Source organism: Salvelinus alpinus, chromosome 12 (genome assembly GCF_045679555.1).
Source record: "Salvelinus alpinus chromosome 12, SLU_Salpinus.1, whole genome shotgun sequence".
Classification (NCBI taxonomy): Eukaryota; Metazoa; Chordata; class Actinopteri; order Salmoniformes; family Salmonidae; genus Salvelinus; species Salvelinus alpinus.
In genome coordinates, this window is record NC_092097.1 from 5222516 (window position 1) to 5242034 (window position 19519).

The 19519-nt window shown below is 44.0% G+C and overlaps 1 protein-coding gene across 1 annotated transcript in view; it reads right to left on the reverse strand.

Annotated features, from left to right (window-relative positions):
- Positions 1-1118: 1118 nt before the first annotated feature.
- The window catches only part of LOC139536510 (uncharacterized), a 27690-nt gene continuing 9289 nt past the window's right edge, over positions 1119-19519 (reverse strand). Inside the window, exons 2-3 of the mRNA XM_071337071.1 lie at positions 6723-6901; positions 1119-6184 (exon numbers count right to left, since the gene is read on the reverse strand). Of these exons, the coding sequence (XP_071193172.1) occupies positions 5965-6184; positions 6723-6901 (399 nt within the window). The 3' untranslated portion in view covers positions 1119-5964. The remainder of the gene's footprint in view (positions 6185-6722; positions 6902-19519) is intronic.

Sequence of the window (19519 nt, forward strand, 5' to 3'; positions counted from 1 at the left end):
ATGAAATCTTAAATGGGAAGCAATAGAATGAGAACCTCTTGAAGACCTGACCTGGTAGAACAGGGGCTATAACCAAAATGTTTTAGGGTTGAGCGGAAGAAGCCTGCAATTATATCTTTCTTTTTTTTAAGAAGATATTTAGGGCATTTTCAAGAGAAAAGTTTCCTTTTAAACAAGTTGCAGCTCTGGATGGTATTTGAACAGTCTTGGTTAAATGAATGAGGTTTTAATAAATGCTGTTCGCTGTGCAGAGACGCAGTAAATCTCTTGATAGTGCCATCATTGCATCCATAAAGGACGGAAACATGATTTGTAGTTCAGGAGCGCCACCGTCAGGCTCTTGGTGGTATTTGACTGTGTGCACATGCTTTCCTTTAAGAGCAGCCATATATCATCCATATTATAATCATGGCTGTAATCTTGACAATGTTTTTTTTATTACACATTTTGTATAAATTAGATGTTTGTCCTTTAGCAGACTCTTATCCAGAGCTACTTAGTCAGAATAAAATGTTTTATGACATTTTACTGCAATAAAAACCCACATAGAAAAAATTATATTCCAATCAATTCCCCCCAAAAAATCACACATAATTATATGGAAGGCTACAAATATCCCAATAAATCCTTACTTCATACAGAGCTAATAGGACAAGAACTTGCATTGGACACAACAGTTCTCCTTAGCTAATTACAACCAGTCTGGAAGCCAAACCGATGTTTAACATGTCATTTAGCCTGGAAATGCATATGCTAAGGGGGAGAGTTAAGAGAAGGTAACCTAAATATTTCTGCTGAATCGTTCACCTAGAACAGAAAAGAACATGGCTACTCAGCTAACAGTAAGACCAGTCAGTGGAGGTGAGTGATCAGCTTTTTTACGAACCTTCCCAGTAGAGAAACTTCACAGCACAAAGAGATGCTGACTGACCGACCAACCTGTATCCACAACTCCTATTCCTAAAAAAATATTATTTAGACCATTCCTTAGAACATTCTGAACTTCAAGGTAGGGTTTAGAATAGATTCTCGTATCATTCAGAAAGTCCCTGATAATCAAACTTCATCCAGTGCCACTGGTTCAATATGATTGTAAATAAATATATCTAAGACAGATGGCCCTTTTGTTGTCTTTTTATTTATGGTCATGAGTGGATGAATTTTAACTCCATTTATAATAAATGATAAACCTGTAACAGTGAATTCATATTACTTTTTCATATTTTATTACAATAATTCAGACAGACATGGCACTTTACTTACTTATGTTACAAAACAGGAAGCAGGAGCTAAGGTAAAACAACGGCCTGAAAACACAATGACAACTGCATAGAATCTTAAAACATACAGAGGACCAACTACTGTACTTTAGTTTGTAAAGGAAACGAATAGGGATATTTACAGCAGTGGAGGCTCCTCGGAGTAAGGGGACGAGCATCCTCAAAGAATTTCATAAAAATACAAATAGCGAAACAAAGTTACCCTTTTTAGATAAAACTATGCGAAATATATTCACGTCACCAAACAATTGATTAATACAGTTCTGCAATGGTCTACAATACCCTCGGCAGCACTCTGTAGGGTGGCATCATGGTGTAGCCAGAGGACAGCTAGCTTCTGTCCTTCTCTGGTTATATTGACTTCAATGCAAAACCTAGGAGGCTCATGGTTCTCACCCCCTTCCACAGTGATTATGACGACTTCCGGAGGATGTCCTTCAACCTATCAGAGCTCTTGCAGCATGAACTGACATGGCCACCCAATCAAAGGATCAGAGAATAAATCTAGTACTGAAAGCATCTCCCGGGTGGCGCAGTGGTCTAGGGCACTGCATCGCAGTGCTAGCTGCGCCACCAGAGTCTCTGGGTTCGCGCCCAGGCTGGGCTGGGTTCGCGCCCAGGCTCTGTCGCAGCCGGCCGCAACCGGGAGATCCGTGGGGCGACGCACAATTGGCATAGCGTCGTCCGGGTTAGGGAGGGTTTGGCCGGTAGGGATATCCTTGTCTCAGTATGTAAAAAAAAAATTAAATAATAATAATAAAATGTATGCACTCTACTGTAAGTCGCTCTGGATAAGAGCGTCTGCTCTTGGCCGGTAGGGATATCCTTGTCTCAGTATGTAAAAATGTAATAAAATGTATGCACTCTACTGTAAGTCGCTCTGTATAAGAGCGTCTGCTAAATGACTATGTAAATGTAAATGCATAAGCTACTGCAGTGCATAAAATGTGGTGAGTAGTTGACTCAGAGAGAAAGACAATAGTTGAACAGTTTTGAACAAATTCATATATTAAAAAAATGAAGGAGAAGCAAGAGAGAGAAAGAGCTAGCTATATTTGGTTGTATTATTTTAAAACGTTCACTTAGCTAGTTGAATGCAGCTAGCCAGTTTAGCCTACTCAAACAGAAAGGGATGCTACGTTAGCTAGATGGCTATCCAACACTGGAACTCTTCCAAGTTAAAGTAAGATTTTGGTTTTATTCATTTATTGCCACAGGGTCCCACCGGTGTAACTGCTAAACTGCGTGATTGTAGCTAGTGGGTTTAATAACACGTTAGTTATAGTAGGTATGATTACTATAAGGTGACAACAGTGTAGGCTGTGTGTAGTGGTTAGCGGTCATGATAGCGGTTTGGCAAGTTCAATTTTTTTGCCTGGTCACAGGCAGCTGATGTGTTGTGCACTGAAGTCCACACGCGAAGGGAACAGGTGAGAGGGGGAGAGCGCATAGATAGTTCGAGAAGGAATTATATACACACCACATTCGGAAAGTATTTAGACCCCTTGACTTTTTACACATTTTGTTGCCTTACATGCTCACCATAAATGTTATTCAATCATTGCACCCACACTGCCTACGAGCGTCTGCGTAGCCAGGCGCTAAAATAGAACTTGGTTCTATTTGTGACGCTCAATGCGCTGCAAGACCTGCCTCTCCCATCTCCTCATTGGTTTTTAGGTGCATATACCCACGTGGGTGATTGAAAAATGAACTGAGGTCCAGAATCCAGCTGGTTGAGGTAATGCACCGTAAAGTTGGTTGCCAACTGCCATATAAAGTCCAAAGAAGAAAAAGAAGCCTGAAGGAAGGAGAGATGACTAGAAACAAATTTGGTTTACAGTTTAATCTGTGAATTAATTGTCGGAGTAGAGGACCTTGTGCATTTCAGGTAAAATAACAACCCAATGTTTATATCCCAGGACAAATTTGCTAGCAACAGCAGGTAGTTAGCTAAATTGCCATAAAATGTTAAATGCTTTTCGACCCATCCCAAAATGTATATAATTGGTTCAGAGTTTCATTTGATATTTCAACCTGCGTGACCTGATCGCATCTGGTGTGGGTGGACAAAATCAATTAGTCTAGTCAGCATGTTATTCTAAAATTGATTATATATATTTATTTTCATCAATCTACACACAATACCCCATAATGACAAAGCGAAAACAGGTTTTTAGAATGTATTTACATAAGTATTTAAACGCCTCGCTATGAGACTCAAAATTGAGCTCAGGTGCATCCTGATTCCATTGATCATCGTTGAGATGTTTCTATATCTTGATTAGAGTCCACCTGCGGTAGTTTCAATTGATTGGACAAGATTTAGTCCCACATTTGACAGTGCATGTCAGAGCAAAAACCAAGACATGAGGTCAAAAGGAATTGTCCGTAGAGCTCCGAGACAGGATTGTTTAGAGGCACAGATCTGGGGAAGGGTACCAAAAAATTGTGCAGCATTGAAAGTCCCTAAGAACAGCGGCCTCAATCATTATTAAATGGAAGAAGTTTGGAACCACCAAGACTCTTCATAGAGCTGGCAATAGGGGGAGAAGGGCCGTGGTCAGAGAGGTGACCAAGAACCTGATGTTCACTCCGACAGAGCTCCCCTGTGGAGATGGAAGAACCTTCCAGAAGGACAACCATCTCTGCAGCACTCCACCAACCAGGCTTTTATGGTAGAGTAGCCAGACGGAAGCCACTCCTCAGTAATAGGCACTTGACAGCCAACTTGGAGTTAGGCAATAGGCACCTAAAGGACTCTCAGACCATGAGAAACAAGATTCTCTGGTCTGATGAAACCAAGATTAAACTCTTTGGCCTGAATACCAAGCGGCAGGTCTGAAGGAAACCTGGCACCATCCTTACGGTGAAGCATGGTGGTAGCAGCATCATGCTGCGGGGATGTTTTTCAGCGGCAGGTACTGGAAGACTAGTCAGGATCGAGCGAAAGATGAACGGAGCAAAGTACAGAGAGACCCTTGATGAAAACCTACTTGCAGAGCGCTCAGGACGTATCATGGAGAAATTACAAGATTATGTTATACTGTTATCGCATCAAATGTTTTTTTTATGCAACAGAATAGGGTTCTTAGAACTCTATCGTGTCTGTGTGAACTGAGAGGATCTTCTGAGATTTAACTCTAGCAACTGATTTATGATGGTCTTGTCATCTCTCGGACTGAGTTGGTGTTTCTGTGCCAGGAGGTACCTGGGTGGAGAGGGCTCGGGTATGGATAATGATGAGAGGAACCTTGTTTTAGGGGCCAGAACCTGGTTTCCACACAATGAGCACATCTTTACAGCAGATATTTTTTTTTATACAAATCCTAACCTTGTGACCCATTCCACACATCTGTTGTTTGTAATGTAGACCAAGGGGGTGTATCTTTGTTATAAAAAGGTGTTTGTATTCGTTCTCAGTGCTCTCAACCCAACCCCCGACGACCAGCCATCGTTATTGCTCTATATTTTCCCTATTAATACGTTTTGAATAAAGTAATATCCTGATTAGTGATTGACCCTGTCTCTCCTCATTATTGATTAGAATTTCCACAACAGACGTCAGACTGGGGTGAAGGTTCACCTTCCAACAGGACAGTGACCCTAAGCACACAGCCAAGACAACGCAGGAGTGGCGTCAGGACAAGTCTCTGAATGTCCTTGAGTGGTCCAGCAAGAACCCAGACTTAACCCCGATCGAACATCTCTGGAGAGACCTGAAAATAGTGGTCATACCCAAGAAGACTCGAGGCGGTAATCTCTGCCAAAGGTGCTTCAACAAAGTACTGAGTAAAGGGTCTTAATACTTATGTAAATATTAGTTTTTTATTTATTTGCAAAAAATTCTAAAAACCTGCTTTTGCTTTGTAATTATGGCGTATTGTGTGTAGATTGATGAGGCAAAAAAGAATTGATCCATTTTAGAAGGCTGTAACGTGACAAAATTAGGAAAAAGTCAAGGGGTCTGAAAACTTTCCGAATGCACTGTATACAATGAGCAAAGTGATCATGCTGTTTTTATATGGCTGCTATGAAAGTGAATTGTGTTTGCGTGTGATCAGGGGTGTATTCATTCCACCGATTCTGTTGAAAAACGTTCCTTAAATGGAATGGGGATAAACATACCTGAATTTGTCCAATAGAAACTCTCGTTTGCAACTGTTTGACTAATGATTACACCCTAGATCAGCTAGATGCAGGCACGAGAGTTCACGGTGGTATTGAATGTGTTACAGTCTCGCCATGATTACTAAAAATTATCTTGATGAAGATTCACAATGTAAACTTTTCATAAGATAGGTTTGTAGCAATCTCATGATGGGTACAGGGACACTGAGTATCTTGTAGTAGCCTAAACCTATCGATGTTACATTGAGCTGGGTGAATGGAATATGAATGACAGTCATCCAACATACCGTAATAGAAACAAGGCCATGCTCATAAGAAATACATTTTAAAAATCATCCTCCCTCATCTTAAATGGCACAGACCACCACTGATCTACAGGTGGGTTAAAAGTCAGCCTCGGTTGGTTCTGTTTTTTCTCCTGCAGAAATTCCAGTTGAAAAATTAGAGATGGAAGAATTTCTCACGCTTATTCCCTCCTGATTCCAGAAATGGTCATGGTCATATTTGGAAAGTCTAATTTATCGAAGTTAGTGGAGGTTGGGGTCTCAGCCACTCAGTGTGTAGGCGAGTCGGGTGCCTTGAAGAGGCCACTCTTTCTGAGGTAGCGTACAAGAAGAGGCACTGATATCACAGTGATGCTGATACGGAGCGGAGCAAACAGCTTGTGGACGGCGTACGCCAGGACAAACGTACTGGTACCCGCCGCCAACTTGGACTGAACCAGAGATTCACTGAAACCCATCTTGTACAGGATCGCAGCCATGTCGATCCCACTGTGGAGAGGAACACACATACCAGAGGGAGCCATATAACTTCAGCATTGGACAGGATTTCAACATGGCCCTCAAAGCAATTGTAGGATCTTGCACCTCAAAGACGCAGATTACTGAAAGGCTCGGTGAAGAAATAAACTATTAAGTCATCAAATGTATCAAAATGGTCTCGAATAGTTCATCCCGTTAGAATGCTGCTCTACACTTATCGTCTAAAATGGCTCCCTATTCCCTACATGGTGCACTGCAATGTACTAACAGAGCACTATATTGAACATGGTGCCATTTCAGAATGTCCGCCTCTCTCCCGCAACAATTATGCGGTGTGTTAGTGAACTGTAGCGCCGGGCGGGCCAGGAGGGCGTTGAATCCAAGGGCCATTACAGCTATCTGGGGAGATCGGTGAGCTGGCTGATAATCTGGACTCAATCCCTCGGGTATTCAGCCTACTGTCAATCAAGCCGTGTCAACAAGGAAGACAAATGTAATGTTTTTGTATATGTGATAAATACTGTTGAAGTCTTGCAACATACAGTACCTGGACACAGTGAGGTAGAACATGCCCAGAGACATGAGGGACATACATATGTGGAAGGAGACTCCTACAGCTCCGTACTCCTTAAAGATCTTCTTCAGCTGCTGGGTCTTGCTAGGTTTGTCCTCCTCAGGCTCCGGTAACTCAGGGACTTTGGCTGAGGCCTGCTTTGGAGTCTGGTTCTGGTCGGGTCAGAGAGAGATATCATTTTGTATTTATCCTTTAATTAAACTCAGGGAAGTCACATTGAGATTTAAAGTTTAAGTGAGCCCTGGACAAGGAAGATCAATACTGGTTCCACATGTAAAAGTCAAATTCAAAAAGTATTAATGAAATTTACAGTTGAAGTTGGAAGTTTACATGCACTTAGGTTGGAGTCATTAAAACTCGTTTTTCAACCACTCCACAAATTTCTTGTTAACAAACTATAGTTTTGGCAAGTAGGATAGGACATCTACTTCGTGCATGACACAATACATTTTTCCAACAATTGTTTACAGACAGATTATTTCACTATCACAATTCCAGTTGGTCAGAAGTTTACATATACTAAATTGACTGTTTCTTTAAACAGCTTGGAAAATTCCCAGAAATTATGTCATGGCATTAGAAGCTTCTGACAGGCTAATTTACATAATTTGAGTCAATTGGAGGTGTACCTGTGGATGTATTTCAAGGCCTCCCTTCAAACTCAGTGCCTCTTTGCTTGACATCATGGGAAATTGTAGACCTCCACAAGTTTGGTTCATCCTTGGGAGCAATTTCCAAACGCCTGAAGGCACCACATTCATCTGTACAAACAATAGTACGGAAGTATAAACACCATGGGACCATGCAGCCGTCATACCGCTCAGGAAGGCAACGCGTTCTGTCTCCTAGAGATGAACGTACTTTGGTGCGAAAAGTGCAAATCAATCCCAGAACAACAGCAAAGGACCTTGTGAAGATGCTGGAGGAAACAGGTACAAAAGTATCTATATCCACAGTAAAACGAGTTCTATATCGACATAACCTGAAAGGCCGCTCAGCAAGGAAGAAGCCCCTACTCCAAAACCGCCATAAAAAAGCCAGACTACGGTTTGCAACTGCACATGGGAACAAAGATCGTACTTTCTGGAAAAATGTCCTGTGGTCTGATGAAACAAAAATATAACTGTTTGGCCATAGGAGGGACTGCAGGAGGGACTGGTACACTTCACAAAATATATGGCTTCATGAGGAAGGAAAATTATGTGGATATATTGAAGCAACATCTCAAGACATCAGTCAGGAAGTTAAAGCTTGGTCGCAAATGGGTCTTCCAAATGGACAATAACCCCAAGCATACTTCCAAAGTTGTGGGAAAATGGCTTAAGGACAACAAAGTCAAGGTATTGGAGTGGCCATCACAAAACCCTGAACTCAAGCCTATTGAAAATTTGTGGGCAGAACTGAAAAAGCGTGTGCGAGCAAGGAGGCCTACAAGCCTGACTCAGTTACACCAGCTCTGTCAGGAGGAATGGGCCAAAATTCACCCAAGCTTGTGGAAGGCTACCCGAAACATTTGACCCAAGTCAAACAATTTGAAGGCAATGCTTCCAAATACTAATTGAGTGTATGTAAACTTCTGACCCACTGGGAATATGATGAAATAAATAAAAGCTGAAATAAATCATTCTGTCAACTATTATTCTGACATATCACATTCTGAAAATAAAGTGGTGATCCTAACTGACCTAAGACAGGGAATTTTTACTAGGATTAAATGTCAGGAACTGTGAAAAACGCTTTAAATGTATTTGGCTAAGGTGTATGTAAACTTCCGACCACAACTGTATATGCATCATACAATAGTCAATATGTTGAATAATAACCCACAGCATCCTTCCTAACCATTCATTAAACCTGGGGGTCCTGACCGAGCCTGGACACACTACTCATTCAAGGTCACTGCAGACTATTGAAAGCTGAATCAGTGTACTACTGAGTCAGCTAATTAGACGGAGTCTGCCTGGAGAAGTGTTGTGTTATTCATGTAATCTACTGGGGGGGGGAAGAACGAGAGAACGAGAGTGAGAGAGCGAGAGCTGGTGCTCCACTCACGAGACATGACGCGGGGCTGTGATTACTCTTTGTCTGTGACCCCGGGCCGCAGACACACTCGGATGAACAGGAGGGGGAGATTAGAGACTATCTGTAGGATAATTACATGTACAGCGGCATGCAGGGCATGGGGAGAACACACACACACTTCCAAAGATTACATATAGTAGGGGCAGTAGAGTGTCAATCTGTATTATTGGCATGGAATACAGAGGTATTATAGGATAGACATAGTGACCCGAAAAGAGCTGCTAAACATCAGAACTGGGATTTCTCACCTCGAACTGAACGAAGAGTTTTTCTTCAATGAGTCGGACGTGAGGGATATACTGTTGACACCCGACCAGGCCACAATGCCCGTGGAGTCGCTGGAGAAGGAAACGTAGATTGAGGCAAAAGATCAGGGTGCCTTGTGAGGACCAGGCGACGAGTGGCTAATCTGCCCTTGCCCTCAACCGCTAAAAACCGCTACCTTTCAACCGCTAGAAAATAAATGTGACAAACTGAAAGCACGTATATCCTACCAACGGGACATTAAAAACGGTTATATTTTATGCTTCACAGAGTCGTGGATGAACGACGACATTAAGAACATACAGCGGGTTATACACTATCGGCAAAACAGAACAGCAGCCTCTGGGTAAGACACGGGGCGGGGGCCTATACATTTATGTAAACAACAGTCGTTGCATGATATCTAAGGAAGTCTCAAAGTTTTGCTCGCCCGAGGTGGAGTATCTTATGATAAGCTGCAGACCTCACTATTTACCCAGAGAATTTACATCTGTTTTTTTCATAACTGTCTATATACCACCACAGAGCGAGGTTGGAACTAAAACCGCACTAATGAGCTGTATTCCGCCATAAGCAAACAGGAAAACGCTCATCCAGAGGCGGCGTCCCTAGTGTCCGGTGACTTTAATGCAGGGAAACTAAAATCAGTTTTAACGAATTTCTATCAACATGTTAAATGTACAACCAGAGGTAAAACAATTCTAGACCACCTCTACTCCACACACAGAGATGCGTACAAAGCTCTCCCTCACCCTCCATTTTGCAAATCTGACCATAACGCTATCCTCCTGATTCCTGCTTACTAGCAAAAATTCAAGCAGGAAGCACCAGTGACTCAGTCTATAAAAAAAGTGTTCAGATGAAGCAGATGCTAAACTACAGGACTGTTTTTCTACTACAGACTGGAATATATACTGGGATTCTTCCGATGGCATTGAGGAGTACACCAGATCAGTCACTGGCTTTATGAATAAGTACATCGAGAACGTCTACCCCAACCAGAAGCCATGGATTATAGGCAACAGTCGCACTGAGCTAAAGGGTAGAGCTGCCGCTTCAAGGAGCGGGACTCTAACCCGGAAGCTTATAAGAAATCCCGCTATGCCCTCCGACAAACCATCAAACAGGCAAAGCAACAATACAGGACTAAGATCGAATCTTACTACACCGGCTCCAATGCTCTTCGGATGTGGGCTTGCAAACTATTACAGACTACAAAGGGAAGCACAACCAAGAGCTGCCCAGTGACACAAGCCTACCAGATGAGCTAAATAACTTCTATGCTCGCTTCGAGGCAAGTAACACTGAAACACGCATGAGAGCATCAACTGTTCCGGATGACTGTGTTAACACGCTCTCCGTAACCGATGCGAGTAAGACCTTTAAACAGGTCAACATTCACAAGGCCGCTGGGCCAGACGGATAACCAGGACGTGTACTCCGAGCGTGCGCTGACCAACTGGCAAGTGTCTTCACTGACATTTTCAACCTCTCCCTGTCTGAGTCTGTAATACCAACATGTTTCATAGTCCCTGTGCCCAAGAACACTAAGGTAACCTGCCTAAATGACTACCGACCCGTAGCACTCACATCTGTAGCCATGAAATGCTTTGAAAGGCTGGTCATGGCTCACATCAACAATATTATCCCAGAAACCCTAGACCCACTCCAATTTGCATACCGCACAAACAGATCCACAGATGATGCAATCTCTATTGCACTCCACACTGACCTTTCCCACCTGGTCAAAAGGAACACCTATGTGAGAATGCTATTCATTGACTACAGCTCAGCGTTCAACATCATAGTGCCCTCAAAGCTCATCACTAAGCTAAGGACCCTGGACTAAACAGCTCCCTCTGCAACTGGATCCTAGACTTCCTGACGGGCCGCCCCCAGGTGGTAAGGGTAGGTAACAACATATCCGCCACACTGATCCTCAACACGGGGGCCCCCTCAGTGGTGCGTGCTCAGTTCCCTCCTGTACTCCCTCTTCACTCATGACTGCACGGCCTGCACTACTCCAACACCATCATTAAGTTTGCCGAAGACACAACAGTGGTAGGCCTGATCAACGACAACGGTGAGACAGCCTACAGGGAGGTGATCAGAGACCTGACTGTGTGGTGCAAGGACAACAACCTCCCCCTCAACGCGATCAAAACAAAGGAGATGATTGTGGACTACAGGAAAAAGAGGACCGAGCACGCCCCCATTCTCATCGACGGGGCTGTAGTGGAACAGGTTGAGAGCTTCAAGTTCCTTGTCGTCCACATCAACAACAAACTAACATGGTCCAAGCACACCAAGACATTTGTGAAGAGGGCACGACAAAACCTATTCCCCCTCAGGAGACTGAAAAGATTTGGGTCCTCAGATCCTCAAAAGATCTTACAGCTGCACCATCGAAAGCATCCTGACTGGTTGCATCACTGTCTGGTATGGCAACTGCTCAGACTCCGACCGCAAGGCACTACAGAGGGTAGTGCGTACGGCCCAGTACATCACCGGGGCCAAGCTTCCTGCCATCCTGGACCTCTATACCAGGCGGTGTCAGAGGAAGACCCTAAAAATCGTCAAAGACTCCAGCCACCCTAGTCATAAACTGTTCTCTCTGCTACCACACGGCAAACGGTACCGGAGCGCCAAGTCTAGGTCCAAGAGGCATCTAAACAGCTTATATCCCCAAGCCATAAGACTCCTGAACAGCTAATCAAATGGCTATCCAGACTATTTGCACCCCCCCACGCTGCTGCGCTCTGTTGTTATCTATGCATAGCCACTTTAACAACCCTACCTGCATGTACACAATTATCTCAATTACCTCGACACCGGTGCCCCCACACATTGACACATTGACTCTGTACCAGTACCCCCTGTATATAGCCCCACTATTGTTATTTACTGCTGCTCTTTAATTATTTGTTTTTCTTATCTATAACTTTTTCTTGTTGTTGAATTTTCTTAAAACTGCATTGTTGGTTAAAGGATTGTAAGCATTTCACTGTAAGGTCTACTACAACTGTTGTATTCGGCACATGTGACAAATACAATTTGATATAGTCAGACACATAAAGCAGCTTTGTTCCAATAGGTGAAAAGGTAAGAACCAAATAAGATGCAAATCATAAAACACAGAGTAAAGAAGCTGGAGTGTAAATTATTGTACCACTGCCAGTCAGAGTGAGAGTGGCGAGTTCTATGATATCGCCTGCTGAGTGTCACAGGGAGAGCAACAACTCATTCCTAGACCAATAGGAATCCAGGAGGGGCTGACAGAGTAGAAAATAACTAGTCAAGGTTCGCATCAAGCTGGCTCTACATTTTTTCTGGGTATGTTGCATTGAAAGTGGCTAATATAGCGTCACACAATTGCCACAGTAAAGGGAAACGTTGATAATGTTAACAGGGAGAACTCTAGAACAGTGATCACCGACCATTGAGTCAAGATCACTTCGCGTCAAAATACAAGCCGAGATATACCACTCAGATTCTTTTAAACATAAGCCCATGCAACATTAACCAATTAAAAACCGCACTGTAGCAATGAGGTTTGTGCAGTAAGCTATAGGCCCAATTCATTACAACCGCATATTAGCTTTGCTTGAATAGCCCTGCCAATGCATTGTTGTTCTGGCCATTTTTTAAAAATTATATTTCAAAATACACTTTCCTACTCATTCATTACTGCTGCAGAGAGGAAGAATGCGCATTTTATGGCTTATAAAAGTGTTGAATACAAAGTGTTGACAGTTCTGAGTAAGAACTTAAACATGAACTCACAACAACAAAAAACAGCATCTCTTTGCTGTATTCATTGAGTCGCTCTCCAGTCATGGTTTTAAACGTTCTGAAATGTCACAGTATCAACTTTGCTGTAGCTTTCTTTTACGCCTGCTACGTTACTGCAGACACGGTCATCTGAGCCACCTGGTTGACCAGCGGTAGGGCACTTGGCAGAGTTTGTGCCTTCAGACACATGAAATGGTTCAAAATGACAACAGTTCGCCTACTCGGTGTGCAGGGAAGCTGAAATCGGGTGCACCTACCGCCAACAGTCCTAGACAACAAAAAATGTATAAATAGGAACACAAGGCTTTATCGTTGGGTTTTTTACAGAAATGTTTGGCGATCGACTAGGAATTCCTAGGAGATGGACCAGTCGACGGTTGGTGACCGTTGAGTGAAGTTCAATCTGGTGCTTGTGGTGGTTCATTTCTGTATTATGAAATGAGGAGAGACAAACTTATCACACAAGTCAGAGTTATACTTCAACTGAATCTTTATTAGTGAGAGCACTGCGATAGCGATGGCTGGTCGACGAACCACCTGCAGATGGTTCGTTGAGAGCCATGACACAAAGGCTACTAAAATATTTTATGCCAAAGATCCACCACCCCCTAGTCTACATAACAGATGTGTGGAACGGGTCACAAGGTGAGACTTGATAGATGAGAAAGGAATATCCCGCAGCAAGATAGCGCTTGCTATAAATTCTGTTCTTATCGTTCAGTTTGGTCCCCAAGACGAGACTCCGATCTCATTCCTGGTACTTCACAGCACAAAAGAACAAACTCATTCTATGGCATGAATCCATTGTCAACTCCAGATGCTCCCATCTCAAGTAAAACCCCTTCTTGACCACACGCCTGGACAAGCTCACTGAGGGGAGTGAGCCTCTAGCTCATACACTATCCCAGGATAAGTGCAACATCAGAGATGACATACAATGGTTCCAGACACTACCCCACACATCTAGTCTCAAACCTGATTGTCCCCAAGGCCCAAGCGACTGGCACACAGACATTGTGGAGACAAGTAATTGGTTCCCCATTAAATCAGAACATCCCTTCACATGGTTTAAGAATAGGTAAAGACACATTCACATATGAAGACAATGTTCCCTCCTGTCCTCTTCTCTTTCTGATATTCTGCATAGCACCAGAGACATGTGAAAGGCGAGCCTGACCTCTCCCCTCTCTGGGCCCCAGGTGACTGAGCCACAGCTGAGGGAGGAAGTGCAACTGCCAACACCAGAGTCCAAAGGGACACATTCTAATAACAAGCATATCATACAAGCATATTATGCAGATAAGAAATCTTAATTATCTATGTTACCCAACTAATTCTGATTCTTCCGCCACATGCTTCTCTCTGTGGGCTGATATTTCTGCGCGGCAGTCTTGGGGCTACTGAGCCGCGCGTGCAGCTTAGAGGGAACACTGGGTGTCAGCTATGATATGACACATTGAGTTATTGAACTACAGTAAGTGAAGTGAACTAACACCCGGTAACAGAATGACATCATGGTTCTATGATCTATACAGAAAAACATCATTATGAATGCCATCCTCTTCAGGTGATGTTTCCTGAAGAGGTACACAAACATGTAATATCCTCCTTTGCACGTATGGGTATTATTCTACACACTAGCTATTATTCAAATGAGCTCCACACCCAAACAAGACCAAATTAGGTTGGTCCCCGGACCAAATCTGTACCGATCATAGACTTTTTTCACAAGTTTGGACATCACACACACAGTAGAACACAGTAGAGTACAGCATAGAAGAGTTCAGGACAGTAGATTATACTGTACTATATACTCTAGTGTGTTCTACTGTACTAAACTGTGTATTGTACTGACATATACTCTACTTTACTGTACTGTCCAAACTTGTCAAACAGACATCTATGATTGGACTCACCAAATGTCAACGTCCATGGACAGCGTCGGTGCTCAGTGGGTGAGAGGACTGGTTACAGGAAATGGAAAGAAAAGGGGGCTCATTGGTAGGTGTCGGTAAGAGCCGGGAGAGGTGACATTAACTGGGGGCGATAAAAGAGAGAGAGAGAGAAGAGAGCGAAAAGAGAGAAAAGAGAGAGAGAGAAAAGAGAGAGAGCGAGCGAGAGAGCGAAAAAAGAGAGAGCGAGAGCGAAAAGAGAGAGAGAGCGAAAAGAGAGAGAGAGCGAAAAGAGAGAGAGAGCGCAAAGAGAGAGAGAGAGCGCAAAGAGAGAGAGAGCGCAAAGAGAGAGAGAGCGCAGAGAGAGAGCGAAAAGAAAGAGAGAGCGAAAAGAAAGAGAGAGCGAAAAGAAAGAGAGAGCGAAAAGAAAGAGAGAGCGAAAAGAAAGAGAGAGCGAAAAGAAAGAGCGAGAGAGAGAAAAGAGAGAGAGAGAGCGAAAAGAGAGAGAGCGAGAAAGCGAAAAGAGAGAGAGAGCGAGAGAGCGAAGAGAGAGAGAGAGAGAGTTTGAAATAATCTTTATTGGGTCTGGGAGCCCACCACACAATAAATACTCATACAAAACCACAGTTACACATCAATTAAAAACACAACTCCAACTCCTCCTCCACAGTAACTAAACACAACAGCCTCTGAATACCCCATATACTCAAAAACAGATCAATATTGTTGACAAGTTTATAATAGGCAAACTCAACCCTTAGTCTCGCTGCCACCATTCCCTCCAGCATTCCCACCACATCCACAGACCCTTGTCCCCGAATACTGTTCTTTCGGGTCTTCCATATCGCTAATTTTGCTGCCCCTAACACAAAATTAAGCAACACAACGACACCCTTTTGACTGAACCTGTACTTTGGCCCAAATATATACAGTTGGGAAGAGAAAACCTCTCCCAACGTTGAGAACCAGTCAGTGATCAGGTCAATCATCCCGACCAACCTGGGACACAGTAAAAACAGGTGTGCCAGAGTTTCAGACTCTGCACAGAATGGACACCCCTCCCCAACAGTAGGGTCCAGGTGTACCAGATGCATGTTGGTGGCTATAGCTCCATGTATGATCCTCCATTGGAGGTCAGCTGTCCTCTTATCAATCGGCAGTTTGTATAATGATCGCCAACAGCCTTTTGGGGAAGCACCTGGACCAAGCACACCCGCCCACCTCGTCGATTTTACCCCTTCCAGGGAAGAGGCATGGGACACCTTTACACATATTCTGTACATGGCCTTCTTTCCCACCTCCTTGAAATCCCCCAGCTCCGGGGTATCGAAGGAAAGCAGCATCCCCACGTCCTCCTCAAATGCCCCCACCGCAGCACTAACAATCAGTGCAGGGAACACATAATCCAGACCCTCCTTCCACCGATCAGAATTGGAAATGTCAGTCACATACTGACGATGAAGAACTGGCAAGGAGTCACAGACCTCAGCGACGACCTTCCTCAGTAGGCGAGATGATCGGATCCCCGCTCTTTCTCCCAGCTCCTCCAACGATCTGCTCCTGCTCTGCATCAGATGACCCAGCTTGGTGCACCCGACACCTAACAGGCATGAACGCAGGCTGGCTGAACCCAGAGCACTGGACTGGATGGCAGTGTTATAAAAAAGAGGCTCTTCAAAAAGCCACATCCCTGGTAGCGTGCCGGCCTTACGGGACTTGACCAGAATCCTCCAAGCCTGCATAACAGACTCATAGAATGGAGTCAGGCCATTCAACTCACCCCCCTCCAGCTTTAAGAGGAAAAGGTGCTTGTCTAAGCCCAAACAGCCTGCTCTCCTCATCAGTGCGTAGGCTGTGTCGACCCAGCTAGAACCGTCACTGTACAACAGTCTCTGGGCTGCTTGAAGCCGGAAAGCCATGATCCTAGAGGAAATGTCCACCAGGCCTTGCCCCCCCTCGTGCAGTGGCAGGTACAAAGCTGCAGCTTTGATCCAGTGTTGTCCAGACCAGAAGAAATTGACAAGGGTCCTCTGAAGCTCTTGTATCAGACCCTTTGGTGGCTGCAAAATCATTAGTCTGTGCCACAGGGTAGAGGCAGCAAGATTATTAATTACCAGTACCCTTCCCCTATAAGACAACTGGGGTAGCACCCATTTCCATCTTGACAGTCTGGCACACACTTTCTCCACTACACCCTCCCAGTTCTTTTTCTGAAAGACATCAGAGCCTAGAAAAACACCCAATGTCTTCATCCCATCTCTGCCCCACTGAAGCCCCCCTGGTAACCGTGGAGCGGACCCTATCTGAAGCTGACCTGCCCACAGCGCTTCACTCTTTCCCCAATTGACTCTAGCTGAGGAGGCACCCTCATACACCATTAAAGCGTCTGAGAGAACCTTAACATCCTCAGCCCCTGTAATAAAAACTGTCACATCATCTGCATACGCAGACAGTGCTATCGTGGGACCCTTCATTACACCTGGCACAGAGAAACCAGTAAGCTTCGCTCTTAAAAAACAAAGCATTGGTTCAATCGCCAGACTATATAACTGCCCTGAAATTGGGCATCCCTGCCTGATACCCCTTTGGACAGGGATGGGGCAACTCAAACCACCCCCCACCTTCACCATACACGAGGCCCCAGCATACAGTAAATTCATCCAAGACAAAAAAACATCCCCAAACCCAAAGGCTTTCATCGTTTTGAACAAATACTGGTGGTCCACTCGGTCAAAAGCCTTCTCCTGATCCAAAGAAAGTAAACCCACATTTACATCAGACAGTTTACAAATGTCTAGAACATCTCTTATCAGAAACAAGTTGTCAACAATTGAGCGATCAGGTACACAGTAGGACTGGTCCTTGTGGACCAACAATCCCAGATACTCTTTCAACCTGTTTGAGAGACATTTTGAAACTATTTTATATTCTGCACACAGCAAAGCAACAGGTCTCCAATTTTTTATGAGAGACAAATCCCCCTTTTTTGGCAACAGTGAAAGCACCGCACGTTGACAGGATACAGGAAGAGAACCCTCATGAAAAGATTCACACACCACTTCATAAAAATCCTCCCCAATAGACCCCCAAAAGTGCTTATAGAACTCAGATGGTAAACCATCAATGCCAGGGGCTCGGCCTGTTGAGAGCTGCATAACTGCTGTGGACAGCTCTTGCAGTGTAATGTCAGAGTCCAATGCGACTCTCTGTTCAGGTCCCAATTTAGGAAGACCATGTAACAACTGTTCAGTACACAGAGAGTCACAATCCTCCGCCTTATAGAGGGCAGAGTAGAAATCCACGGCATGTTGACGCATTTCACTGTCATCCGTGGTCACCTTCCCATCAGGGAGACGAAGGCAGACCATCTGTTTACGTTGTAATTTCGACTGTCCAAGGTTTAAAAAAAAGTCACTAGGAGCATCCATATCCTTGAGGGAAGCGAAACGAGACCTAATCAAGGCACCTTTCACTCTTTCATGCAGAAACGACCTCAGTTCATGTCTCTTGTCCTGTAAGTTCATGACTAGTCCAGGGTCATTCTGAGTGAGCAGCTTCAATTCAATTGATTTGATGTCCTGTTCAAGGGCATTGATAGTCTCTTTAACTTCAATTTGAGACAAAGCAGTATACTGTTGACAAAATACTCGTATTTGGGCCTTCCCAACATCCCACCATTGTCTCAAGGACTCAAAATTCCCTTTTGTAACCCTCCATTTTTCCCAAAACAACAAAAACCTTTCACAAAACTTGACATCATGTAACAATTTAACATTAAAATACCAGTAAGGTGATGACCTTCGTGGACAGGACAAGTGAATATCAACCGTTATAATGTGATGATCAGAGAAACCCACAGGAGTAATGGCACACCTTCCAACCCTACTACAGTATTGATCAGATACGTACAACCTGTCTAACCTTGCTGCACTGACACGACCTTCATTCACTTTCAACCATGTGTATTGCCTAACTTTTGCATTCCTTACTCTCCACACATCAGAAAGCTCTAACTCAGTTAGTAAGCCAGACAGGAAAGTGGCTGACCGCAGGTGAGGTTCTTCAGCGTTGCGATCAACAGTAAAATCCACAGTACAGTTCCAGTCCCCCCCTACAACCATACACCCCTCTTGGTCACACTGTCTTAAGGTTTCTTTTATTTTATCAAACACAACAAGACGCTCGGTACCCTCATTAGGAGCATAAACATTCAAAAAAACAAACAAAAACCCCATAACATCCACCTTGACCAATAAAACCCGACCCTTGACAATCTCTGTTGTAGATATCACAGTCACCCCTAAACCTGAGGAAAACAAGATGGCCACCCCAGCACTGAAATTAGTACCATGACTGAGTATATGCTGCCCCTCCCACCACATTCCCCAGTCAACCTCATTATCCTCATCACTATGTGTCTCCTGTAGGAAAACTACATTAAGCCTTTTCTGTTTTATTTCTTCTAAAACCCAAGCCCTCTTATTTCTGTCCCTTCCCCCATTAATATTGAGAGAGCCCACCCTTAGTACCTCCATGTAGAAAAGAGAAAGGAAAAGCAGAAGATACCACAGAGAAACCAAAGAGAAAAAAGACACCCTATGAAGCATGATCATCATCATTATTTAAATCTTTTCTTATTAACCTGACCACGTTTCCCACCACCTTTTGCTGCTGTAACAGCAGTAACAAATTTCCTCAAGCGAAACCGCTTCTTCTCACTCAACTGGTCTAACCCCACCG